Source organism: Aptenodytes forsteri, unplaced genomic scaffold (genome assembly GCF_000699145.1).
Source record: "Aptenodytes forsteri isolate BGI_AS27 unplaced genomic scaffold, ASM69914v1 Scaffold201, whole genome shotgun sequence".
Classification (NCBI taxonomy): Eukaryota; Metazoa; Chordata; class Aves; order Sphenisciformes; family Spheniscidae; genus Aptenodytes; species Aptenodytes forsteri.
The window spans coordinates 1559694-1587602 of NW_008796209.1; the positions used below are offsets into that span (position 1 = coordinate 1559694).

A 27909-nucleotide genomic window follows, 5' to 3' on the forward strand; every position below is an offset into this window, starting at 1 on the left:
TTTATTTTCTCTGGAGGTCTAGGAAGCGTTTTCTATTTGTTTGGTCTAGCGCCCAGCTTTGAGATTGCTCCAGCTGAGTCCTCTGGTCCAGGACCAGAGTTCAAATCCTCAAAGGCACCTCAGAACGTTTCTCCCCTCCCTCTGTTCATGCAAATGGATGTCTAATGTCACTGGCAGGTTACCCACAAGGAAGAGCTACTGTCAGCACATCAGCTTCTGACAAAAGTAAGGGCTGGTTTTGATTTAAAGAGTTTAAGAGCAATTTTAACAATGTGAATCTGAGCTAGTCCGGGTGGCCATGCCCTTTCTCTACCATGTGAGCTTCTGGCTGTGAGCTCAAGTGGCTCTATGCTGGATTGCACCAGCACAGGAGGCAGTACGTGGCCATTGCACCATGTCCTTTACCATAATATGTCTACTCCCATGCCTTCCTGCAGCCAGCAGATTGGGGCTCCAAGGACTTGTGTTCAGTAGCACTAGGAAGCATCCAGCTCTTGGAGTCATGCTCCTTAAAAATCGCTGTATCCTGCCTTTTCCCAGGCTGTCAGAGAAAAGATTCTCATCCAGGAAGCCTGGACTCAGGTGGTGCCACTTACCACCTTACACATCCCTCTTGGAGAGGTTCTAGAATGTCTGGGAGACAGCTGTGTCCTTTGTATTATCTGGCCATTCCCATGAATATCCTTTCCTACAGCCTGGATTCTGGTCCAGCCCCTTCCACTGGGTGTGTTGGAGACCGATCCCACGTTACAAGGATACCACAAGAACTGGTCTTCAGTTGAGGCCATAGAATAGGTTCTCACACAGAAAATAAGGACGGCTATTTCAAGTCAGATTAAAGGTCTCACCTACCCCTGTGTCGTGTCCCCGAGAGGACAAGAACAGGGTGAGCGCACAGTGACGCCTCCCTAGTTAACCCCTCCAGCGATCTGTGCCTGGGGGCAGCCTGAGCCAGAAGCAGTGCTTTTGGATTTGATGGATATTCCTTCCATTCATTTTTCTCACCCTTTCCTGAGCCCCTTTTAGCATCCACAGCAGCACATCATCTGCTGTATAGGGAACTACTGAGCTTGTTTCCAGCTGCTGCGTGTTAACTGCCACTTGATATCTCATGCTTGTAGAAAATAAGGGCTAGCTGATCCCTATTCACCTTCTCACCCCACTGAGGATTATTTAGACTTCTCCCATAGCCCTGGTCTGTTGTCTCTCCCTGGCTGAAGATTCCTGGTCTGTCTAGCTGGTCATCTGATGGAACCTGTCATCTGAGATCTCTTCCTTGAGTGACAGTAGCTAGCTACAGCTCATCATTTTCATTTATAAAGTTGGAATTGTTTTTCTTCTGTGTACCACTTCACTTTTAGCTTCATTTAATTTCAACTGCTGTATTTTTGCCATTCAACTGCTGTATTTTGTCATTTAGTGTGATTATTAAAGTAGGGTTTTTAACCTAAAATGCATGTGATTCATCATTTATGCCTAACTGTGTTCTCCTGGAGACTGGCTTGTTTGTTTGCAACCTGCTCTAACCTTTTTAACCAGACATTAAACTGCTGCATTAGAGGAAAAGTGCAGCAGCGACTGCATTAGAGGAAAGCAGAAGAAACTGCATATGGTTCAGCATTATCTATTTAATGTCATTGAATGCAAAATCTTGTAAGCACCATCTATTTTAAGTAGTGTCAAAGTCTACTGGATAGTGCAAAGAAGCAGAATTTTGATAAAACATTATAACCCTACATATGGTATTTGACCAGTTTCTATGAAGTTGGAGCCTAATTCAAGAATCACATTTTATCTCATGAGCACAGTGTATTAAAAAGACCTAATGTGCACTGCAGAGAGAAGGCAGGCACTGGGGAGGAAGGGACAGTGGCTCACCGAGTGATTTTTTTACTGACAGCAAAGAGCAATGGTACCTTGCTTTGAAACTCAGTGACTCTGCTTTGCGTACAGGTGTCAGTGCCAAACAATAGGTTGCATTTTTATAAGAAATTGTGTACAAAATACAAACTCCAGAAACTGAGAGGTAGGCAATATCAGTTCACCAGTTTGGAATGGTATTTTATAGTATTTAGTTTCTGATGCTTTGTTCCATTTCTTACAAAGTGATGGTTTCTTCAGATATTGGACCTAATTTGGATGTTTGTTTTCCCTGTGCAGCTCTACCTATTATAAATCCAAACTTACATACACGTATATGTATATATATATGCATGTTCAATTTAGTTTGTAGCTTCTAGGTGGGAAGAAGTGAACATGTTTGAAAACCAATTTTAGTTTTCACTATGGTACTAGGTAGATATAGTTCCAGCAGGTTTGAAGTTTGCTGCGACAGGACTTTAAATATTTTTAGCAGTGGTAGCACTGCCTGAATTGGTAGTTTGTCTCTCTCTCAATCCTTTGATGTGCTGTACCATAGAGTACAACACTACCTGGATTAGTTTGTCTGCAAGTAAGCGTGATAGAGTGGACTCTGTGTTTGGGGAGCTTTGGTTTTCAAGGGGATTTCAGTGACAGTGAAAGGTGCTGTGCTGACAGATACTGAAATTAAATCTTTCCACTTAGCCACAAAATAGGTCCAGCATGGGAAGCACAGACTTCCTATCCCAAGAGGAACTGGAGATTGAATTCTCCTACTCATTCAATCCTTGTTCCTTCTGAGCTGGACTTTCACACAGGTGGTGAAGGCTTTTTAGTTTTAATCATGAGGTTGACCCGTCCACTTGCAACTTGGCTGAAACTGTAAATGCATTTCATACAACACTCCAAAGAGTCATCACATGAAAATGGTTTGGGACTACTGCCAGCCCAGGCTGAATTTGAACTGATGACCCACCCTCCACATAATATTCCCAGTATCATCCATCATATAAGTCTGATGTTGAAATCTGGCATTTCCAGAGGTACTTCTAGCGTACTAAATGTGCTTCCAAAGTTCTGTGTTTTGCTCCTGGATTTCAGCTGTTCAAAGCACCAGCATGTTCTCTGCTCCCTCTGAATGTGGGTGGGGATGGACTCACCTAACAGCCAGTTAGAGAAGAGACTGCATAAGTTTTAGCTAAACAATTCCATTTTGTTTCCTTTTCTTTCTTAACAGGATCCAACAGCTGCATCTATTTCGGACAGAGATTGCGATACGAGAGAGGGAGAGACTGTAGCCATGAACTATAAGCCGTCCCCACTTCAAGTGAAATTAGGTGAGTCTTTGCTGATGGAGAGTGAAAAGGCTGAATCCAAGGTCTGAAATACGGTGAGGTGCTCATGGGATCGTATGCAGATCTCCATGCATGTGGCTGAGCATGCCAGCTCACTTCAAACAACTCACAGAGCAGTTTTATCATTGTGATTCTGCTGCTGAGGGAACTGACCTACAAACATATAAGGGCCCTGTATCTTGGGCTGTGGTAGAGGAAGAAAGCTATGCCTTGAAAGAAGGCATAGCTTTTTAAACCTACAGATTTTTATCAAGCTAAGATCAAGGCTTGGTCAGATAAAGAATGAAGATAATATAGAGGGACTGTAAAAAGAAGACAGAATAACTGCAAACAAAGGAGAAAGGATCAGAGACTTGGGCCACTACCAGGAAAAGGTAGAGCTGTGTTACTGTGAGATGGAGGGCTTGTAGGTCTGTAAAGGTTCACATACAAATACTTGTGCTAAGCAGAATCATCCAATTAGCACAATACACTGCTTCCTCGCAAGGCTAATGCTTACAAGAGGAGAGCAATCCGCACATGGCTGTCCTGCCTCCAAAACCTGAGCCACTATTGTGCCATACAGCCTCAAGAACCTGATGAAGGACAAGTCAAAGGAACAATGTGCTTTTTGCTCAGAGCATGGATAAAAAATGGGAATCAGTCTGGAAAAGTTCCCAATAGGAGCAGGAAGCAGTCCTCTGGTTGTCCTTCACATCAGAACAAATTACATTGAGAGGATGCTGCTGGAGCTAATTGAGGGTGACTATGCCATGTTGGGGAAGGCTCTGAAAGAAGTGGGTGCCCGCATGTTCAGTGGAATAGCTCTGACCCCTACCAAATTAGTGATAGGGAAGGTCAGCAGACAGCTAAGGTTTGAAGAAGATTTGGGAAAGTTTGGGCATTGGTGTGTGATTATGAAGGGATATTCTCAACAGATAGGTTTTGCCCAAGGGCCTGCAGTACTACTGCAAACACTAGTGTTGGCCTCATTTGTAAGAGGAGTCTTAAAGAAACACCAGGAAAAGGCTGGGGAGCGCTTGTGAAGACTCAAGGCTCTGCCTGAGTACATGGTAAATTGAATAATCAGACAAATCTGGTCATAGCAGTGCAGAAAGGAATGTCACAGAGTAGACCCATAGATGGCAAAGGAAAAGAAAGTAGTTGAATAGGCAAGATCTCACTGAAAGAGTGACTAGGAAGGAGAAGACAGAAAGTTGGATATGCAAACGCAGCAAGATTATGCAGCAAAGTGGAGGACCTTGAGCTACTGACAGAGGATATGAGCAAGTGCATTGGGACAGTAGATCTGTCCAGCAGTTGCAGTCATGAATACTCTAAAACCAGTGGCTGCTTTTCAGGAAAAGGCAGGGAGCAGCAGTATGTGTTAATGACAGCACAACTCACAGTTTGGTAAAAGATTATCACTGCCAGCATGCCGTGTGCCACCAGGATCCTTTTTCACTGCCAAGAGAGTTCTGTAATGTTATTAGAGAGATAATTACTACTGCAATAGTTGTTTTGGATAATTTAACATCAGGAATCAGGTTGGAGAGCAATTGATACTATTATTGGTAAGTCTGAGATATTCTCGCATTTCTAGGCAATAAAAATATCCTCCAGAGATTCACTAACATGACAGGAAATGGTGCTATTTTAGACTTGGCATTGGTAAGTCATGAGGACATTATAGGAGATCTGATCATAGGAAATAGATTTGGTGTCAGGGATAACAAGTTCAATTCACGCAAATTAAATGAAAAGGTAATTTGAGGTAGATCTGTAACAAACCTCAGTTTTATAAACTAAGTGCTTAAGCAAAGCCAGTAGATTGAGAAACCCAGGAATTCAAAACGCATCAGGTAGTGTTGAAGGAGAAAGTATCAGAAGAAAGGACATTGCTAATGGAGTTCTCCAACACTCATTTCATTCATATGTTCATTAATGACTTTGACACAAAAAGCAGGAGTCGGTAAAGAAAATTTAGTCGTAGCATATTTGGGAGACATCAGTACAACAAAGACTCAGAAATACCATAGAGAAAAAACATGAAAATTGGAATAGTAGAAGTGAGAAAAATATGACAGGAGAAACTCAGTCTGCTGTAAAATGGAATTTACCAACTGGAGGTGACTAAGGAAGAGGAAGCCTTAATTAATAATTAAATAAGTAATAACTAATTATTAAAATGGACTAATACATGAAAGTACGCCATAGTCACACTTCTGCAGAGCTTACCAGCTTTTTTCCAAGGATCAGATACAACAGAAAGATCAGTCTTTCTGCCAGAACTTCTGCTTTTCCTATAGGAAAATAGGGAAATAGGGAAATTTTATTTCATTTAGCCACCGCCAAACGCTACTGTCCATCAGTAAAGAGGCACAGGGAGGTATTGGAAGAGTAGAGTATTGCGGTAGATAGAGGTGTACCATTGCCAGGACCTCCTTTCCAGCTAGCGCTCCTGCCCAGTGAATACTCAGTGCTGACCACAATATGCTTATGAAGGTAATAGTGGGTGAAACCTACCTGCTTAAGAGGAATTGTCTTGCAAGGCTGACAAGCATCTTCGTGCCTTGTCTCCAGAGAGAAGTCTGCTCGAACACCCCTCTCTCTGCCTGTGGAAACAGCGTGCCTCTTTAATTAGGTGAACACATATCTAGTGGCATTTGGATTGACTCTCTACTCTTAACCATACCCAGATGAGCTCTAGGTACCTGGGGCAAAATGAGACTAACGGTATTGTCTGTAGCCAGTGTAACATGCCTTTAATCCACATCAGCTCCTGCTGCTGTTATTCTTAAAATCTGCCCAGCCTTTACAATTTTCAAGCAGTTTAATGGCTCACATCTCCCAGCTCTGGCCCCTGTTCCTCCAGCTAGATTTTTTTTTCTCTTCCGCATTAAACTTGTCAGGATTTGGATTGGTTTTTTAATCTCTCTAAGTCTAGACAAAGTTAAGGTAGTACATAAATGTTCAATAGCTTAACTGGCAGAGCCATTGTTGGGGATGGTAGCGACTAGGGTTTTAATCCTATTGCAGGTTTTCCATATGGATAGTGGCATTTTTCACTGTTAAATCAGAATCAATTGTTCAAATGTCAAATGTTCTGATGGAAGGTTGATAAATGTCATTTTTCACTCTGTGAAGATTCATATCTAAATCTGTCATATGTGCTTGCTGGAAGCTTGGTTCAAGTGAGCTCAATTAAATACCAACCCAGCATGAATACAACTTTTGCTTCCAGAGGCCGCAGTGATTGAAGTGTGACAGAAAGAGTGTGCTGTGCTGCACACACTGAACACAGATTTATCCTGCTGCTTGAATGGTCTTTTCGTTGGTTATTTCTCCCCCTCCGAATAAATATATTTGGCCACGTGTTTGCTTGGGGGGTCAGTTAGGTACAAGAAAAACTTCACAGGTGGCTTATATTTCCAGTGACTTCCTAAAGGTTACACCTCGTTTGTAAGTGGAACAGTAAAACATTTAGCTTGCTGCTGGGGCCACATCAAAAAAGAGGAGAACCTCACACCAAGGGGAAATAACATCTCCCAGTTCATGTAGTTCATCATCTTAAACCCTTATTGATACTATATCCCTATTAATTATGTATTTCTTATTTTTCTAACACTCCAACTTTGTCTTTCTGTCAGGAACTGCAAGGCTCAGCCATGCTTCTTTCTTTCTTTCAAATCACTTTATAAGGAGGCTCCCAACAGCACTGGGGGGGCTGGGTGTACATTAGTGCTTAGGAGATGTCTCCAGCACATCCTTATTAAGAGGCATATCCAGATGGAGCACATACTACAAGCCTTTTGAAAACAGAAGAGAGTTGTGATAAGGAGAGAGGGAGGAACAGAATAATCCCCAAGTGTAAATCTCAGGGGCTCTATATCCACTGGAAGGCAATGGATCCTCATGGAATCCCCAGGAGACAAGATATTATTTTAATGAAGCTTATGCCATCTGTTATTCTATTTTGCATTTTTAATTTCCCTTCTCTGCACTGAAATCCCCATCCAGATAGTCTGTCTGTCTTACCTAGCAGTCAATGATGTTACAGTTTGTGTTAAAACAGAATGGGCAATGTGGCACTTGGTTGGAGTGCTGCAGAACAAGCTACAGTAGTGATAAGGGATTGTGGCAGTGGCATCTTCATCAGCACATCCACCACACCAGGAGCTTGGCAATAAATCTCCCACATCCCCATCTGCAGTTGAACATGTGGGAGAGAGGCAGACAGACACACTCATAGCAGCCTTCATCCCTCCGAGATACCTGTTGCCTTAGATGCAAACACCTCCTCTCCTTGGACTAGATAGAGAATAAGGCACTGTTTTTGGAAGATTGCTCAGTGGGGTGCCTAAAAGTATGTGAAAAATGAGTGTCTAAGCTAAGCAAACTGCGTGCCACCTTAAGACTGAGTGAGCTACATGCAGATGAGGTCTCCTGCCATATGACCAAGAGGAAGCCTGGTTCATATTGATGCAGGCTTCAAAGTATTTATTTATGGGTTTTGTTTTAGATTTTCTGTGCAAAGCTTCTTGTAAAAAAATGACCTGAATTGCAAATGTAGCAGATAATTCTCCTGCTTTTCTAGCTACTGTTTTATTCCCCTCCCAGCTTAGATCTCATGCTGGTATTTATCTTAAAACCAAAAAGCCCAGTGGCTGCTAGTAGTCAGCCCCATAAGGAGAAGCAAGTGTCACAAAGTAGCCTTTGGTGTAAGCTGTTGTAGCTCAAGTATATAATCCACCACCCTAACCAGAAACTTTCCTTGCTTCAAGAGGCAGGAAGCTGTTGTAACACTAACAGAGCAGAGCTATTTCATTAATTAATAGGATACTAACACTTTCCTCCTGCCAGCTGCATTGTAGGATGTTGCTTTTTTTCTCTAGGAGACACAGTGCAGATTGCTCTTCGAGCAGGTCAGCCACAGCCCAGCTGCTGCTGGGAAGGAAATTCTGCTCACCGGGAGCTTGGACCTGTTGGTAGGGTGAGCATAAAAGCCACCTGAGTCACCCCAGCCTGGCCTTTTGGCTTTCTGTATGACAAGAAGGAGATGAGAGCAAGTGGACGGCCATAGTGGGGCCTGAGCCAAGCAGATGGCTGAGGGAGAGGTAAAGGAAGTCTTGGTAGAAAAAGTCATTCTCTGACAAATAACCATAGTGGTCATCCCCCAAGGAGAGATCTCAGATGAGACCACCAAGGCTTCTTGTCTGCTTCTGCTTCTTCCTGTATCAGTCCCACCTCTCCATCTTAGGATGTATAAACATCCCAAGATTTTACTTGGTGACAGCAGAGGAGTTCGTATCTCTGTCTTCCAAAATCTCTAGCTGGGGATGGGGATTCTGTGTGGAGACACCAATTAGGTGCGTCCACTTCCAAGCACTGAATTATTTTACTTGTGCTATTGGATTAATTCTTGCTTGTTAACAAACAAGATTCTCAAAAACCTTAAGCAAGTAACTGGAATGATGTTCACTTAGAGCAAGCAACTCTGGTAGGGGTAAAACAGCAACAGAAACCCCGTCGCAAGGAAATATAGCATGTTGTTCCCTGGTGTGCTTCATTCGGGCAAAACTGAGGACCTAATTTATGACTGGGCCCCATGTTGGTGGAGACTGAGGTGAACAGACGAGGTAATCCATTTGGGGACAGAGGCTGATGACACATCTATGGTGTTAGCTCCTGCCTTCCAGCCTGCTGCTGTGCATTCATGGCAGATATTGAATTGCTGTACAATCAGGGAGGAGTAGTACTGGGAGTATCAGTCAATGAGCTGAGAACTACAAAGCCCTCAGGGTTCAACAGAACAAAATTGGTGCATTTCTGGTTGAAACTTTACAGATGCTCTCTAATCCCAGTAAAGGACAGGCTGCCTTTATCTCCCCATGTGGCTCCTGAGACTGATCTTTCAATCGGTGTAGTTATTTAAACCCCTCTCCTAGGGTTGGGTGTGGGTTCAGAGCTTGTTTTAAAGCATCTCCATCGAAGACGCACAAAGCGCACAGCAGAGCGTCCTATCCCAGTGCTGTTCAAAAGGATGTCTTGCTCAGAGATCCCCTTCCAGGGCGGCTTTTGTCGCAGGTCAATGAAAAACTGGCGCTGGGAGACGCAGTCCCAAACAGAGCAGGCAGCAAGTGTCTTGCATAGGCTGAATGGCTCGGTACCTGCCTGCATTCGTGGCTCCTTTTCTGTGTCATCTCTTCCCAGTCTGCTTCACAGCTTGTGACTTCTAAGCTTTTCATACAGAAAACAGAATAATAAGGGGAGGTTGTAGTAGACTGGACAAATCAATGCCATTAGTGTATCCTTTTGTCAGTACCTCAAGTACTGTACTATTCCCAGTTGCTCATCTGTAACAAGGCGATTAATGCTAATTAGGTACAGCAGCTGTTGTTTCTGGGAAGAAGCTCTGTAGGTAAATTAGGGAAACATTTTATAAAAAAGCTGCAACTCTTAAGCTAGGTCCCCAGGTTCCAGCTCTATTGACAAAACTGCAGATTTCCATATCCATAACTGTTTGCATGGCGACCTCAAGTGACATCATTACCTTAAGTGCACAAAGCCATTTTCCTCCCCTGGGAGCACCCATTTCCTTGAACACAGTCTGTACTTTGTACGGGGGGATGAGTAATGTGGAAGCCAGAGAGCTGTGGCAATATAGCACTGCTATTGATTTTCTTCATGAAGATAGAAGTACAGCCTACCACTCGGAGGTCTCCTGGGGCTTGGGAGGAATTTATTTAAACATTATTTCATGTGTTATTACTCTTTCCATTTATAAGAAAAATTGCATACTCAGATTTATTGCAGCATCCTTTCTGTAGGATATCTCCAGGCTCTTTTTGGAGGGGACGAGAGAGTGAACAGCTGCATCACATTAAGGGCAGTAGGGCTGTCTGCAGACAGAGCAGCAAAGTTGAGGGCAGAAAAACAGTTGTGACAGGCATATTATTGCAGATTAGTTAGAGGAGAAATGGAGGGGCAGAAAGGAAGAGGTGTGTGAGACACTGTAGCTGACACAGGCTCGGGTAAACAGTAAAGCCATTAAGAAAAATGGGAACAGAGCAATTCACTGGAGTTCAGCAGAGAGCTCTGGGCAGGAGGGAGTGTGTAAGTGGGTGAGACGGAGGGAAGAGAGGTACCAGTCAGCAAATCCCAGGAGCAAAGCATGAGCACATGAATATGAGCATGATGTGGCACGATATTCACCAGACGAGCCTACTCTTTTTGTCACTGCAATTTGCTTGATTTGTTATGCCCCCCCACCAGGGCTTTACTGGCCTTTCCCAGCCCTCCACCGTCATACGTGCACCTCTCCCGTGACAAGTTACCGGGTACCCATGCACTTTGCAAGCCGATAGACAGCACATCCACTCATGTCTTGTGTTGCACACACCACTCTTGCTAATATACCTTCAGATAAAAAGTCATGAAGGAGGAGGCTGTAAGGTAGCTGAATCATTTTGTTGGGCATTATCTGGCCATCCCTTAGGCACTCCAAATTTTTACAGTACCTACAGGTCTGATAGTCTAGGAAAGAGAGCTAATCCTGAAGATCTGCTTCTACACAGATTATTTTACATCGTAATGAGAATGGGCCAATGCATCTGGAGTCTGAATGGGGGTTTTGTGCCTGAAGCAGAAGACCAGAGCTGCAAATGGCACGTTCTCTTCTTTGCCCTGACCCACCATAAATCTGCCACCTTAAATATGAGAAGCAGTTCAGAAGGTTGTGAGGCAAAACAAATTAAGCAAATTATTGAGATTCTCTAATAGAAGGAAGGAAGAATTCAGTAATTGAAGTAGCGAAGAGAATAAAAACTACCTGGTCTAGCAAAGCCTAACCCCAGCAGGCAGCACCACAGCAGTGATAGGCTGGTGGTCTGTTCAGAGGTCTCGTTACACAGTACATATTACTCTCATCACTGTTTTCTATGAAGTACATAGAGAGCTGGTTTAAAAGAGAGTGATGTCCCCAAAGGTGATTTACACCTTGTTCCTGACATTAAAAAGACTATACACCAGCTGAGTTGACAAAAGGCTGCCTGCTCAGGTGTTGTCATCTTTGACAAAATCAACACAGAAAAGGGCAATAGTACTGTTTTCTGGCTTCTCAGAGCCCTATGTCCTTAAATGTAGATTCCACCTGATCCTCTGGCCCACTGCAGGAGAACATTTCCCCAATTCTGAATTACCCAGGTGTTACTATTTCTGTAATTCCTTCTGATGTCTCCATAGTTAGATGAGTTTCTGCATAGTGCTCAAGGGAAGCAGGTAGAGCCCAGTGTAATTAATGTAAATTGGCTCCAGAACAGACCACAGCATTTGTGGACAGTATTGCATGATGCATTTTTTTAATGTGTTTGATTATTAATGATGAGCCTTAAACTGTATCTGACAGTTAATTGAATTTGTTCTGATTATTCAGTGGTGTGGGCTCCCCCTTTGTCTTCTCTGTGCTGCACACTCCGCTCTTAACCAGGAAAGGTTACTGTCTGCTTATTGAGTGTTGGGGCTAAAATGCTTCATCAGCAGATCAGGCTCTATTAAGTAGAAATGACACACACTTCTCAAAGGGAAGGGATTTGTGCTGCTGTAGGAAGTTCACTGCAATTCTTGTTTTTTAACTGCTATCCTTACGCACAGAGGATGCTCACAGCACCCTGAAAACTTTGTGTTGCTTCTCTGAGAACTTAAAGGATCCTTTGGAGACTTAGAGCTCAGAAAAACACACAAACCTTGGTGTGCCACAGCAGGAGAGCAGAATAGATGAGGATGTCATCAATATCGTGTGTCCTGTCAGTAGCAGGGTCCTTGTTAGGGGAGGGTGCCATGGTGGTCTTGGATGCAGACCTCGGCTGAGCATGAACAGAGAAACATCCAAGGAGCCCTTCTCCTCTGAACCTAGGGACAGTCTTGGCTCCAAGTATAGCAGACAGCATTACACCCAGCTGTGCACAGCAGAGCCCCAGTGTGCCAGGCCCAGCAAGTGATGCAGCTAAAGCACCACCTGCGTGGCCAAGCTCTTAATGTGGCCGTTAGGGAGATGTAACACGTGAAATGGTGGAGAAGAGGTAGGATAGAAGCAGCAACAACAAACTAAGCACAATTTTTGCCCAGTTAGCAACAGTCAGACTTCATGATGTCCATCAGTTTTGGTTCAGAGGTCTGGGGAGGAGCAATTCCCAAAAGCAGGGGGCAGCACAGAAGAAACCACGGAGGTTTCTTATGTGGTTCTTCACGGAGGGAGAGCTGATTGAAGCAGGTCATGGAGCCATATGGGCCTATGCTGGGCACATGCAAAAGAGGCTGTTGCCTAGGTTAGCAGACTGGTGGAAGCAATTCTACTGCAGCTTCAGCTATTCTCAGCATCTCAGCTTGGGGTCAGAGATACCACCAGCCTCTTACACCAGCCAACACCACTGCTTTATGGAGAAGTTTTAGGAACAGGAATTAAGCTGCAGTGGAGATGGTAGGACTAGTTGTGCAAAGAGGCTTCTGGATCTTGCGAGTCCTGGCTGGGACTAAGAGGGAGCTTTGCCTGTTCCCTGACAGTTGCTTCACCCCTGGCAGTAACGAGGCAGTGGCCTCTCCAGGAAAGACCACAGCCCGTACCAGTCACAGCCTTTCTGCCCTGCTGTGTGCAGAAAGCTTTCTGGCACCTCTCCTCCTTTTCTTTTAAACCTCAAGCTTTTGGCACAGCTCTTTTCTTGTTCCACTTGGCAGTCATTCTCTTTAAAGCAGGTCTCACTGAAGGAAAATAAAGCCGTTTTTATAGATGCCACATATTTACCAAGATAAGATTTTATTTAAGAAGTTGTAAAGTCACAGCATTAATTGGACAGTCTGATCCCATTTCTCCAGTTGTTAAACACAACTGTCGTTCAAAAAGCTTTAATTACTGCCTAAATCATGGCTGAATAGCTTGTGCTGAGGGTATGCATTTATTGCATTGTTCATGGAAATGAGACGTCGCAGTCTGGTACTGTGCAAAATAGCTGTAGTCCCCTTTTTGAAACTTCTTCCAGAAGGAAAACCGGGAATTGTTCATCAGATTTTAAAACATTGAGTATTCCCCAAACCCTCTTTCTAAATTAACCTGTAGAAAAGCATGCCCCATAGACAACATTTGTGTCCTTTCTCCAGGTCCAGTTACAAGGGGAGAGGAGGGGTAACAAGTACGTTCTCGGCAGGTTGATCCAAGTCTTCATGTATTTGCTCCAAGAATCATCTCCAGCTTCTCCTGTGTAACTATCGTGATCTGTTCGTCTCTGCCTCCAGCTTCAGAGCAGTACGAGCAGTAGACTCCTGTTCTCTACACTCTGCTTTGCAAACTGCTCCTCCCCCAGGCTTCCTCCCACTTTCCATATCAGTGAAATCATCCTTCCTTACTTTTTAAGACTGCACAGCTGAGCCGTTGCCTCTCACTGACTCCTGCCTTCCTCTTCATGTCCCTTTCACCTGTGAACTCTGCCCAAATCTTTTTCTTTCTTTTTCTTAACTCTGTGCCTTTTTTTTTTCCCTCTCACTGCTTACCTTGAGAAGAGCTTGAATTGATTCAGCCTAAGCCTTTGTGAATGGGGAACTGTTTTAACTCTCTGTCTTGTAAAGTACCACTGTTTATAGCACAATAAAATAAATCCTCTACAGGGTTTTAAGGCAATTCTACTGTAAACCCCAAACGATCATGTTGTGTTTGCTATAACTTTGATTTTTTCTACCTTCTGCTTTAAATGCAAGACAATCCTCACTTTTCCCAAGCGACCTACATACCCTCTTTTTTGCTCACTGCTTTGAAATTGGTACAATCAAGTCAGCAGGTGTTGATGTCTTTCGGAGGAATGATGCAGTTCTTCTGTCTAGCTCAGTAGTCTGAAGCTCATAAGCTTAAAAGTGCTTTCTGCCATGAGTAAACAGTGAGCTGGCTATGAGAAGAAAGTTCAATCGCACCAGGTGTTTCAGAGCTGCAGGCTGCTGGCAGCCCCTTCACTGCAACGGAGCTCCCAAGTAACACCAGCTGCTCCATGCCAGAAAACAGCCCCTCTCAGTCCCCTGTCACTAGCCGGCCCGAAAGTAAGAGCAGATTTTCAAAAAAGAAAGATTTGCTATGATTTATTTTAAATACTGGTTGTAGGACTAGGAACTTGAGAGAAGAGATGAATAGTACCAGTGAGACAATTATACATTGTATAAGTTGATCTGAGAAACCGTGTTTGACATATTGAATGACACTGTTCTAAAAATATGTCTTGAACAAGGCTAGCATATTTAATATTTAAAGTGATGCTGTCAGGCAAGGGTAGTTTGAGTCCAGAACAGAGGCCGCTATTAAAATTAAGATTTTTCAGGTTTTGCTTACAGTTTTTAAAGAAAACACAAGTATCCTGGGCTTAAACTCCCTAGTAAACCCTGGCACTATTTTTTTTTTGGTAAGTTCACTAAAAGAATATGTAATTGGTTGTTCCAAAACCATTCACAAATTCATGTCTAATTTACAAGGTGGTTTTGGCTATGAAAAGTTTGGGAGGCTCAAGTCACAAAACAGCTGTGCCTTTTTTAGCTACAGACTTTCAGCCAGAACATGGAAGACTCAAGTTCAATTCCTTCTTCTGCCTGAACACTTTAACTATGAGGCTGAAATGTGGCTTTATGCAGCCTCTGATCTGTGGGGCAGGGTGTGAAGCAAAAATGTGAAAGCAAAACTTTGACATAGTTATTTCTGTGCAGGCAGATGTTATGTTTTATTTCCTCCCAGCTCACATAGCCAACTCACTTCTGCCTACGTGCAGAAGAGCTACGATACACAATAGTCCTTGAATTTGGCTTTGGGTCCTTTGGACAGTCCTTTGGGTTTTGCTATCCTCCACTGAAGGGGGATGATCAGTAACACAAGGATCTTAGCTCCTTTATTGCCAATGTTGTTCCTTCTATCTGCAATTAAACATTCATGGGTACCCAGGAGTTTCCACCTCCCTTGAAAGTGGTGTCATGACTGCATTAGAAAAGGCTATGGCTGCTTTGGGTCTCATTGACTAGGTGAATTGAAGCATCTCTAGAGGGTCTACAGGACATTCATCTGACCTAGAACCAGGCTCTAATCTGCTCTGCAGCAGGGCAGGGCAAGGCAGAGAAAGGGAAAGGGGCAGGAGTAAAGGGGGAAAAGACAGTGCCAGCTGTCTGCATTTACCTGGTAATGACCATCAGATGGAAGATGACCAGGATAATCTGGAGAGTTGTAAGAAGAGTGGAAAGGTTTCATGTGAAACTTCCTCTGTGCTAGTGAGGAATGATATCAACATGGCTGAGTTGGCAGTAAATTGCCTGTAGCATCTAGTGGGTACTTCATTCCCAACCTGTTTCTTTTCTCACCTTAATAACCTTAAGGAAATCCTTTCTCTCCATGAGGACAGTCAAGCACTGGAAAACTTTTCTCAGGAAGATTGTGTCATCTCTGTCCTTGAAGGTTTTGAAAACCTGACTGAATAAAGCTCTGAGCAATCCAGTCTGATCCTATAGCTGATCCTGCTTTGAGCAGGACATTGGTCTAGGAAGCTTCTGAGTTCCCTTCCAACTTGAAGTATCCTGTGATCCTATTCCTAGTTAGGACTCCAGTTATTTTTTTAGATGTCGTATACTTTCTACTTACTACTGAAAAAGCCTCTCTAAGTCCTACCTAGCTATTCTCTTGGGTTCCCAACACAAACATGGTAGGATTTGCGGAGGTAGACTTAGGTAACTTGCGTGCACTGGCACAAAGCAGTCCTCTTCCATAAGCACTGGTATGTCCACTGGTAAACAACAAACCCAACTGCTACTTGATTTTCACTCTGTTACAGATGTTCTTTTTAAATTTTAATTATTGCTTTCTGTTCTTTCTCTTTAATTCACCAAGCTTCCTCGATTTTACAGTGATTGAATTTAAGAATGTATTAAAACTAATTTTCTCCTTTGCTTGTATCTCTTACTGACTCCAGTGCACAGACAGGGAAATTTGTTCTTTTACAGATGTGTTTCCTGACTTGCATTTTATCCATGGTTCGCAATGCTGAGTGATCTTTTAATACCAGCAAGCAGCTGATTTCATGTACCCACTATGTCCTAGCAAAACGAAGGCATTCACGGAGTGTAGCAACAGAATATTACAAAGCAGAACCAAATTCAAGGTGGCTGTGCACCTCATGTGAGGTGCAGCGTGGGTGACAATCAAGCAGCTGCTAAAGTGGCTGTACAACACCTCCATTTCATAGACCAATCTGAGCTTTTCTTGGCATTGGTGATGTCTCAGGCAGCCATTGGAAAAGACACTTAAATCTTAGATTGGCAGAGGGATATTTTTTCTGCTGTAATTTGGCATTTTAAGGAGACTCTGCAGGAAAAGATCATGATCCAGAGGCTGGCTGTCACACACAGATCCCTACCTGCTGCATGCCACCAATAATTATAAGAAAGAACAGAAGAAAAAAAAGCAAATGAATCCTCCCATCTCATGTTTTTTCCCATTTGCATCCCATACATTTTTTCTGTAGGACGGAGGAATGGATTTTAAGCAGAGAAAGTTAAAATCCATCCTGGAGAATGAGGTCTACTATTTTAATAACTTGAAAAACACTGTTTTGATCTTCTTATGAGGAATTTAGGGCAGGAGTGGAGGCAATGGGCAGATGTTCAAGACTGTTAAAGGTGTGGAGGTTGCCTTGGGAAAAAATGAATGCTGGTGTGGAGCAAACTGATGTGTTGCCTGCAGCCCAGAAGAAAGAAATTCTCTTTCATGGTCTTGGAGTTTGGAACAAAGAGATGCTTATGAAAAGCTGATTGTTACATCTAACAAGGTTACAGAACAATGCTAAAACTTTTCAAAGGCAGGATACAACAAAAATGCAACCTGTCAGACCTCATTAGACCAGCTCTGTAATCCGGAGGCAGAATGACAGAATTGTGAAAAATTAAGCAGAGAATATTTGGGGTTCTAAAAATGAAGATTCATGAGTACATTTCTTCCGGTCCTTCACTTCAACAAATCATTTACTCTTGCTTCCTGAGTACTCATCATGCAGTTAGTGCTCAAGAGGGCTCTCAGCAGTGGTTAACAATCAGGGCTGTTGAAAGGCTGAGTAGTCTGAGCTGTGCTCTGTGGAGGAAGCGGGGTGATGTTAGGTGGAAGAAAAGGGTAAGTAGTGACATGTCATAATTTGTAAATGGCCCCAACTGTAAAACCTGTTCTTTGGGGCAGTCCTTGAAAGCCTCTAGAGTTTGCCACATACAGATCTCTCTGCCAGTCCAGCAGTGTTGAAGTCAGCCAAATGACTTCAAGTGGTGGCCTCGGTCCTCAGAGATTTCCAGAGGGAGAGTGCCCTGTGGGCACCATCTGCCCAGGGACTAACTTTTGCTGTGTTCCTTTGGCCTATTTTGAGACATTTTTAGGTACCAAAACCCTTTATGAGACAGCACGTTAGGGATTTTAGCTGGCTGATCCTAGTTGCAAATGGTGGCTTCACTTGAAGACTGTCAGATGTACCTGATAAACACAAACTCTCTCAGGTTGCCTTGCCTTGCCAGGTCCCCAACACCTTGCACTGGCATTGGTAGATGTTGGTTGACCTTCCTGAGGTCTGTGCAGATGACCAGATTATGGAGCTAGCAGTGAATCCTAAGTATGATTTTTCACAAGGTCAACCAAAGTAAGCAGAGTGCATTTAACGTTGCAAGTAAAGTAAGAAAACCATACGGTCACTGTCCCAGCCACCAAGGCCTTTCGCTTGTGCAAAGTGTGGTAGGTTTAACCCCCAAATTTACCTCTCTGTGTTACTGGAATTTGCTGTTGCAAAGCACCTTCACCAGCACAGAAGGAGCAGAGGCACTTTGTTGGGGTTCCCATTTATTCCAGTTCGCTGCCTTTAAGCATCAAATTGATGCAATTTACAGAAGAAAAGACTTTCTGCCTCTTGTTTCTGATACCATCCTCTCCAGAGGGATGTGGAAGAGTGATGACTGTCCATGCCTTTCCCACCAGATACTGCTACAGAGGTGAGGCCGTCAGAGCTGCTCTGACAGCTTTGTCACAGCATGATCAGGAGAGGAGATGCAGCTTGCTCTCCCCTGTATGTCACTGGCCCGTGGAGACCTGGTAGGAAGAAACCTTGTTCCTGTTGTTGGGCTGAGCCAATGTGACTTAAGGCGCCTGGAGAACAGATGCGAGGGATAGAAAAATGCCAGCTCGAGTTGCTTTTCTGTCTCTCCTCATTTTTTATCCCTGTGGGCTCCAAGTCAGGATGCGTCTTCTCGATCGGATGGCTTTGCTGGGTTGTGTATTGGGTGATCAGAAAATGATGATTCTTCCTCTTGTTCCTGCAGTGCACGCGCTGCCCAAGGAGAGACTCTGTTGAAGACAGCTCAGCAGATCCCAGTGCCCCCAAATTTTGGCTTAAGTGCCATCCCTGGAAAGGACAAGGTTGTCAGTCCCTGGGCTTCCTCCACATCTCTACTGGTGCTGACCTGGAGAGAAGTTAAAGGTGTTTTATTCCCCAAAGCTTGGTGTTGCCCTTTCGTTCACCTCACAAATGCAGCTGTTAGCAGCCACAAAGGCCTGTTGAAAGCAGAGAGTATTTTCTGCACCCTTTCATTCTGCTCACAGTTTTTCCCAGTCCTTTTTGAGCACTGAGTGTGCCAGCATCGGTGGGGTGGAGAGACTGTCAGGAAATCTCAGTGTTAAAGCTATTTCTGTTTGGGTCTTGGCAAAAGCCAAGTCTCTTTCCAGCATATTGTGCATGAGAAAGAGATTCCAGGCTTGAAAGAGTCACTGAACACGTGTGACACACGTGTCACACACACCCCCCCAGATCCTTCATCCTCCCTACACTTACTTGAACGTCTTGCCTTGGGGGAGCTGGTACCTCATTCCCACTCCCCGTCACCTGCAGAATCCCCAGCCCATGTGTTCAGAGAGTTTCTGATGTTGCTTCACACTGAAGTTGTCTTCAGGACAGATAATCCCGTCACCCTTTTTTTCTGTCCCCAGGCTAATTTGAGATACAGTATGACCTAAAAGTTGCTGATGCCTGTATGGAGAGAAATAATGAGGTAAAAAAGACAACAGTTGATACTACTAGCCCTGCATGCAGTTGGTTGGCAATGGACATCTGTGTTCTTGATTCAAAACAGATTATGAACAGGAAAATTAGTTTATTTACAAAAATGAATAGCAAGAAGAAAAACAAAGCAAGCTTGTATCTCTGCAAAGGCTCTCTGAAATCCCACCATGCTTAAGATAACAACCTTCTGCTCTTCACGTCTTTTGCTCTAAATTGGAGTCTATAGGCTTTTGTTCCTTGCACATACTGCTGCCTGCTCCATCGGCAGGTGTGCAGTACCTAGCCAGCATCTCCCCGCTGCCGTCTCCTTTTCCTTCCTCTTCACCTCTGCCTGTCCACCTGGCAGCACCACCTGGCTGAAGGGCACACAGGTCATTTCTTATAAAGTCCTTTAAAAGGGACTGGAATTAGCACAGACTCTGGCAAAGTTTTTATCAGGGGAAAAAAGCTGACCCTCTTCACCCCACTTTTTCATCATTAAATTCAACCCGATTTCGCTGCCGTCTCCTTTTCCTTCCTCTTCACCTCTGCCTGTCCACCTGGCAGCACCACCTGGCTGAAGGGCACACAGGTCATTTCTTATAAAGTCCTTTAAAAGGGACTGGAATTAGCACAGACTCTGGCAAAGTTTTTATCAGGGGAAAAAAGCTGACCCTCTTCACCCCACTTTTTCATCATTAAATTCAACCCGATTTTGCTGTGCTTAAGTATCTGTGTATGTAAGTTAAAGCCTGTTGTAAATCTTAATTATTGAAATATAATTCAAATTGAAGTTTGAACCAAGAGGAACTGTACCTCGTTAAAACACCTACCATTTTAGCTGCCTGTACTCCTTATGCACAGCCTGTTTTCTGTCTTAATTTCCTCAGGCAAGGAACTACATGTCTTCTATACACACTCACTAGTCCCTTAGCGCTACTGCAATAAAGCCTTGCTTGCTGAGACCCTCAGGCTGCTTCTCTCCTCTTTTCTTCTACTCTTACAACTCTTCTGTTCCTCTCATCTCACCTCCAGCTCCAGTCAGGCAGCCAAACAGGTAACTATACAACAATAAGCCTTATGTTTGTATGTGGTTGGTGATTTTAGCTCACAAATAGGTATATGCCAAGTGAAGCTGAACATGCGTGCACTGTGGCCCAACACAAACCTCACCCAGGCATGCAAGGAGCACAGAAATTATGATAATTCTTGTATTGCTTTTGCTTGTCTCCTCCCTTTTCTCTTAGAAATGCTGTAGAAAATCCTTAGCTAATGGTCTTTTGTTAAGCAAATCCAAGCTGGAATTTTTCCTCCCTTCAGTGCATACAGCTGGCCATCGAGGAGGGAGGTAAAAATGCTGGTCTGCCAGAATATCTGCCTCACTGGGTCATTTAGGAGAGTGGGTCAGATAGTGGGGACTTGGCAGCTGCAGCATTGCCAGCAATCTCATTTGGTGCTACGGTGTTGAGAGCAGGCAGCTGAGAGGCAGAGTCGGAAACCTCCCCTGCCTGCTGTTTGGGGAAGGTGGGCTCATTTGCCAATCAATGGGATCTCATCAGGCCTTTAGCTAGCTGACAGCAAGACAGAAAAGCATGAGTCTTTGCAAAATTAGTAACATGTGGAGTGAGACGCGGGGTCTGACATTCAGAGTCTAGGTTATACCTGCCTCCCCTTAGCCTAGACTCCCTTTTGCAGCCCCCCCTTGCTCAGGCCAGCAGTGCTTTAGCACCCATCCTTTCTCCTTTGGGGCTGCCTGTGGTCCAGCAGTGAGCGGCGCTGGTATGGCAGTGCCATAACCACAGCCCTGAATGGGCACACCAGCGCCTGACAGCTTGTGTTAGCAAACTGCTTCTGAGCATCGCTGCCCCGCGCCCTGTCCTGACAAAGGGTAACAAAGATGTAAAATACATCAGCATTAAAATACTAAACCATGTTTCATTGACATTGCAGTTCTATATTAAGAACTGTCATCATCTTTACCTGTGCATTACTGCTATCTTCAGCATGAGTCAGGCTTTCCCCGAGTCCCTTTGAGCTTTCCCTGCCACCGGAACTGCCGCTTCTTTGACAGCGGCCTCAGCTCAGCAGTGCACACATCTGATTTCCAGCTGCGGGTCTCTGCCGTTTGGGATGACATCTCTCATCCCCCAGCCCCGCTTCCCCTCCTGCAGCACTCAAAGCAACTGCAGCCAGCAACCTTGTCTTTCATCTTGTCTTTCAAGCCCCTTTCTCAGGGGTTTCAGCAGGGACATAAGTTTTCTCTGGCCAGTCCTGTTTCCCTCTGCCATTCGAGGCATGGCTGTGTTTTGCCACCAGGCCCTTTGAGAGGTGGAAGGAAAAGGCAGCTGCAAAACCCTCAGCCCTGCACCTGGAAGGAGGAGGACATTAAGGAACATAAAATAGCTGGCAACGGCATCCTACCATCCCCTCCGCCATCCTCTGCTGGCTAACACTGACAGATAGCAGCCCTACCTGAGAAAGGAGGTAGGATCCCTTGAGGACGGGAAAAGGTTTAATCATTGATGTTAGTTTGGGACTAATCCCTGAGCCCAGTTCTGATTTCTCTACCAAAGTAGGGTCCGAGCTGGAGGAGGAAGGTGGCAGCATCCTGCCCCCTCTGCCAAGGCACACTACAGGGAACAGGTCACAGCACCCAGTGAGCCCTGTCCTTCAGAGCATGTGGCAAAGGACAAAGCCAGAGATGAAGCCATGAGCTACTCTCTAAACTCTTTGCAAAGAGAAAGAGGAAAGGAGTTCCCGCTCCTCCCTGGGGTGGGTCACCCACCGGAATCCAGATGAGAGCAGTATGGATATCAAAATGACAGGCTAGACTCTTTGAAACTGTACTTGTGAGGTCTGCGGCTGCCCTAGATAAACCCTGCCTGCCTCTCTCCGCACTGTCTGGTGAGACTTCAGAAGAGAGGAGCAGGAGTCTTTATGCTGCACTAGGTTTAACAACCGAGCTGCAATGCCGAGCTGTCCCCAAGGGCCACCATGCCCCGGTGATCTGGCAGCAGCCCCAGGTGCCACCCAAACAGCTTTTCCAGGTGCTTCTGCAGCAGGAGAGAGAAGTGTCGGGGCATGCCACACACAAGGGCTTACACAGAGATCCCCGACTCCGCTCCAAGAGGAAATGTATTAAATTAGGGGCCACCATCCCTCTGAAATAGAATTCCTGCCAACTAATTAATGAAAGCTTAATCAGCAGATTGGTTAATCATAAACCTATTAAATAACTAATTGAGCTCTAAGGCTGTTTGTCAAATTTCCAGACAATGGCAATCTCACTAAGGGAGAGATCAGGTCAGTAATCCTGTTAAGGGAGCAAGTTTGCTGTGCAGGATGGCTCTCTGGCTGAGCCGCTTCTGATCCAAGTACCCAGGACTGGGGCTGATAAATTGAATAGCAGGAAGAGGCACCCTGGGCTGTACAAATCCTGTTCTCCCATAGAGATTCATAGTAAACAGGCAATTCATCTAGTGAAACAATGCCTGAAAGTCCTCTTCTGGGGAGCAGAGTATTTGGAGGGCAACATGCTAAGTTAGTAACACTCTTTCCCTTTTCCAGGGAAGAAAACAGTAGGTATCATACTGCAGAGCAGGGATTTCTCAAAGCGTGGTGGGGTGAGAAGTATCCATCCATTCAGCATGTTGACCAGCCTGGTTGCCTTTCTCCATCTGCTGATGGTAAAACAGAATGGATGAAATATATGACATTTTGCTGCTAAATCAAAGTCAGAAAAACGGCTGAGACTGTCAGCTGCAGTCCAATCCTGGGAACCAGAAAAGTCCAAGGGTCCTCTCCAAGCAGGATGCTGGGGTCAGCGAGGTGCCAGTCCCTTCCAAGCTCATGTGCTGCCTGTGGCATTAGCACTTCTGTCCTTATTTGTTTTGGCTACTACATGGGAACTCAACAAGTCATTCCAAGCAGTGGTATCTGCCAGCCAGTGCAAGCTTTCCCAATTACAACATATTAAAAATAAATTAAATCTGTAGTTTATATAGGCTATAAAACACGTGCTCTCTGCCATAGACCAATCATTTAGTGTGTATTTTAGACTCATACAAGCATGGACATTTGACTAAGTATGTATGCAGTTCAAGCCTACTTAGAATCATAGAATCATAGAATCAATAAGTATGTATGCAGTTCAAGCCTACTTATGTCAGACTCTATTCAAGTGTTTTTTATACACTGTAACTGAAGGCTGTGAGTATTCATCTAAGCAAGTTTGTACTATTATTCTCCTAAATACACATCACACTTACTACGTGCATCAGTGACCTTAATGCTTCTTCACAGAACATCAGGACCCATAACAAATGTGATGTGGGCAGTAATATTAACTCTGTTTATCTGGTAGATTATGCCTTTAGCATGAGTGATGCTTTAAATGAACAGAGCTATTTAAATGAAGAGAGTTAAATTGCACTTACTAGACTCCTTTTTTTTTTTTTTTTTTTTTGTCTGCTACACCATACAGTAGGGTCAAGCAAATCGCTTTGACTTAAACCTGTGTTCAGCTGAGTAGAAGTGATGAGGGGACATTTGCAGAAGTTCTTTCCAGGTGAAATAACTTAATTCTCTCTGTCCCTTTAAAATATGTTAAGGGAGAGAGTAGCTCAGTTTTATGGATTACATTTTGTAGAGTTCAGTTTATGAACTGGAACTTTTTAGCTGGGCTTGTCAGGATGCAAACACTTCCCCTGATATCTAACTTTGTTCTTCTGGCTGGCAGGAAAAATATTCGTTGAAAAGTACATGAAAATACCAAATAAATCCTTTTGTGAAGGTAAATGTGAAGAATGAAAAAAATACATTTAAATAAAACTGATGCTGTTCATATATTCCAGTTTTGACAGTGATAAATGAAATCTTTATATGCAGTATTTTGCAGCCATTAGGAATAAAAGTGTCAATCCTTAAAAATTAGGTGAAAAAGCACAGGCTGAACCACAACAAAATGCCCTTGTGAACTGGGAGCTGTGACAATAGATGCCTTTGAAATCAGTACAGAAAGATGTTGAAAGATGGAGAGAGGTGAATTGCTGCCTGCTGCTACGTAGTCGCAACCTGTCTAAATAAAATGGCTGCAGGTACAGCTCAGGCAGAGGAATGTGAGCCAGGTATCTCGGTTCTCTCTTCCTCTGCTGCCACAGATGTTCTACATGGCTTTAAGGTAAACCAGTTAAATAGTAAAATACAACTTATCATTTTACAAAGATCATTCCAATTATGTTGTGCCATGAAGAGGTAAAATGCTCTGTGTTCAAAATAGTAATTTTTTTCCCTAAAGTGTACAGCCATAAGGTTTTCTTTGCTAGATGGCTAACTGCACTGGATGCCCTGCTCTCCTACACGTCAAAGCCCAATAGTGGATATAAACAGAGAAGTCATCCCTTCCTATAATCACATGAGGGTCAGATAAATGAGCTTTGGGGCTGGGATAGTGTGGCTAGGGGACATGCTGCTGGAACATAAAGCCACTTTTGGAGATGCTTGTGGTGTAAGTAGATGACAGCTTTGGTCGGGACCGGAGCACTCATTTACCTGTCCTCCTCTGTGCTAAGGAGTAGCATGGCGCTTTGGTTTGGTGTGTGTTTTCTGAAGGGAAACACAAAAAGTAACATCAGCCAGGCCATCAGAAACCTCTCTGTAACTTGTGCAGGCAGTGCTTTAGGTGAGTGTTGCCCCAGAATGAGCCCTGCGTTGCTGTGCATGCAAAGAACTGACTGCTTGTTGTAGTAGCTCCTATACGAGAAGTTAAGAGCTGCATCCTTGAATAAGAGATGCAAACATCGTTTTTGTACTTCCTGGGTCATTTACCAGTTCTTTGTCTGGTCAGGCCTTCTTGGGAGCTGAAAGGAGCTTAAAACCACTCAAAGCCCATTGGTGTTTGTGCCAGCTCTCAGCCATGCCAAAGGGACAGAGCAGCAGCCACATCAACAAAACATAAGGAAATGCAGCTACTTGGATGTTTAAAATCTGTTCCAAGAGGGACCTTGGAAGACAGAGTTATATGCCTGCTCTTGCTAGCCAGTTCTCACAATTAGACGTAGTTCACTAATTTCCCCAAATTTGGCTGGGTCAGCAAAAATAACAGCTGAAAATAGTGTGTGTTGCTCAGGTTGGTAATTGGACTACTTAACTATCTGACCCTTGCTTATCTGAACAGTCTTTTCTGAAGCTGGGTGAAACAATCCTGCGTCAGATGGCCTGTCCTGAATAATCAACGCTGACATCCAGCACATATCAGCTTGAAACCATATTCCCTGTATTCAGAGCAGGGGGCTGGCCTCAGATGGATCCTTTTTGTTTCTGCTACCCCTGTTTAGTAAAAATCGCTTTTCTTTTGCCTTTCTTTGCGATGCAGGGAGGCACAGCCATCAGCTGCACTAATGCCACCCACGTGGTCGCACTTACACTCTTCAAATCTCCCCAGGGAGCACAGCCCTCACCAGGATCAGCATGGCCCTGGCACACAGCTTTCTTATACCTCCCTTTCTATACAACCTGCAGGCAAAGCCCCTATTGATGTACGTACCCTGAAAGCTCTCCAAGAAGTGACACAGTCCTCGCTGACAAATACGCTCTGTCAGAGGTGAAAGGTAATGAAGGTTTCAGTGTTAACTAGATGCATGCTAATGTCCCCAAGCTAAAAGATGCAAGTGAGCTAAAATCAGGACTTGGGCTTGAAGTGGAAGCTGTAGTCAGCACTTCATTCTTTCTCCCTCTGTTTGCCCATGACTCTGTTCATCATTCAGCGGGATCTGGCTGACGAGACCTGGGTGGGGCCAGAAACCACGGCGGCCAAGCCCCCACACACCTACAAAAGAAGCCCTTAGGGAGCACTGGTGACCAGGAGCACCGCAAACAGGGCAGGCAAACAGGGTGTGGCGCGGCAGCAAGGGCGTGGCGTGGCAGTTTGTGCAGCAGTTCATGCAGCAGGGCGTGCAGGAAGGGCGCTGAAGCTCTGCCAGCTCGACTGGGGAGCAATGGTATTCACCCGGCAGAAGGCCATGGCCTCTCTAAGCTCTGCACCCATCACGACTGACGCAGCTTCCCAGACAGAGCTCCGGTGGGAACACACTGCCAGCCAGGCGCCAGGCTGCAGGCTGTGCCCTGCTCTCACGCCAGTACCGGAGGGCAGCAGCGAGCACGCCTCTGGGAGGTGCGCCCAGGGAGAGGAACTCCTCTGCTTAGTGACAGAGCTCCGGGAGGAGGTGAGTGGGTTGAGGAGTATCAGGGAGAGCGAGCGAGAGACTGACTAGTGGAATTGCACCCTACCTTCCCTGGGACAGGGCCTACTGGAATCGCACCCTACCTTCCCTGGGACAGGCCCAGCAGGCAAACAGGATGCATGATATGGAAGATTCCCTATCCTCTCTCCACCTGGCTGAACACAGTGACTTAAGGGATGGGGGGCAATGGCGACAAGTTCCTGCCTGGCACGGCAGGCACGTCTCTGTGATTACCCCACCTTTCCAGATGCCCTGGCATAATAGGTACGAGGTTCTGCAAGTGGATCTGAACAATAACGAGGATGGTGGTTCATCTAGCTTGGAGGTGTCGCCGAGGTTAAGTCGGCCTACGCCCTGCATCAAAACTGGTTCCATAAAGAAAAAAAGATGGGTCATTGTCATAGGAGAGTCCCTTCTGAAGAGAACAGAAGGCCCAGTATTCTAACCAGACCCACATCTTAGGGAATCCTGCTGCCTCCCTGTGGCCTGGGTTAAAGATGTGAAGAGAAAGCTTCCTACTCTGGTACAGCCCTTGGATTATTATCCATTATTGATTTTTCAGGCAGGCAGCGATGAAGTTGCAACTAGAAGTCCCAGGGCAATCAAGAGAGACTTCAGGGTCTTGGGATGACTGGTTAAGGGATCAGGAGCACAAGTAGTGTTCTCCTCTATCCTTCCAGTTGCAGGGAATGATGAGAGAAGAAACGGGAAGACCCAGCAGATCAATACCTGGCTCTGAGCCTGGTGTCACCAGCAGAATTTTGGGTTTTTCAATCATGGGTCGGTGTACATGACACCAGGCCTGCTGGCGACAGATGGGGTACACCTGTCTCAAAGGGGGAAAAGGATCTTTGCACAGGAGTTAGCAGGGGTCATTGAAAGAGCTTTAAACTAGATTTGAAGGGGGAAAGGGAGAAAACCAGGCTCGCTAGACAAAAGCCTGGCAGCAGCATGCCAATGTTTGAGGGACGGTGTGCTAGCGAGGTCCTTCAGTCTGCTGTCTCAGTAGAGGTAGGGGATGGAGATCCATGCAGCAGCAAAGATGCAAGGGTTATGGATGTGTTAGAAACCACTGAAACACCTGAGAATGGTCACATAGGAATTAGGGTTTCTCCCCCCCAAAAAGGTGGCAGGATCAATAGCCCAACTGAAGTGCATCTACATCAATGCCCGCAGCATAGGCAACCAACAGGAGGAGCTGGAAGCCATTGTGCAGCAGGAGAACTATGATATCGTTGCCATCACAGAAACATGGTGGGATGCTCACCAACTGGAGTGCTGCAATGGATGGCTATAAACTCTTCAGAAGGGATAGGCAAGGAAGGAGAGGCAGTGGGGTAGCCCTGTACGTTAGGGAGTGTTTTGATTGTCTAGAGCTTAATGATGGTGGTGATACGGTTG

The 27909-nt window shown here is 44.8% G+C and overlaps 1 protein-coding gene across 1 annotated transcript in view; it reads left to right on the forward strand.

Annotated features, from left to right (window-relative positions):
* The first annotated feature begins 298 nt into the window (after positions 1–298).
* FAM219A (family with sequence similarity 219 member A) overlaps positions 299–27909 on the forward strand; it is a 52660-nt gene continuing 25049 nt past the window's right edge. Inside the window, exons 1-2 of the mRNA XM_009288259.2 lie at positions 299–316; positions 3098–3197. Of these exons, the coding sequence (XP_009286534.1) occupies positions 299–316; positions 3098–3197 (118 nt within the window). The remainder of the gene's footprint in view (positions 317–3097; positions 3198–27909) is intronic.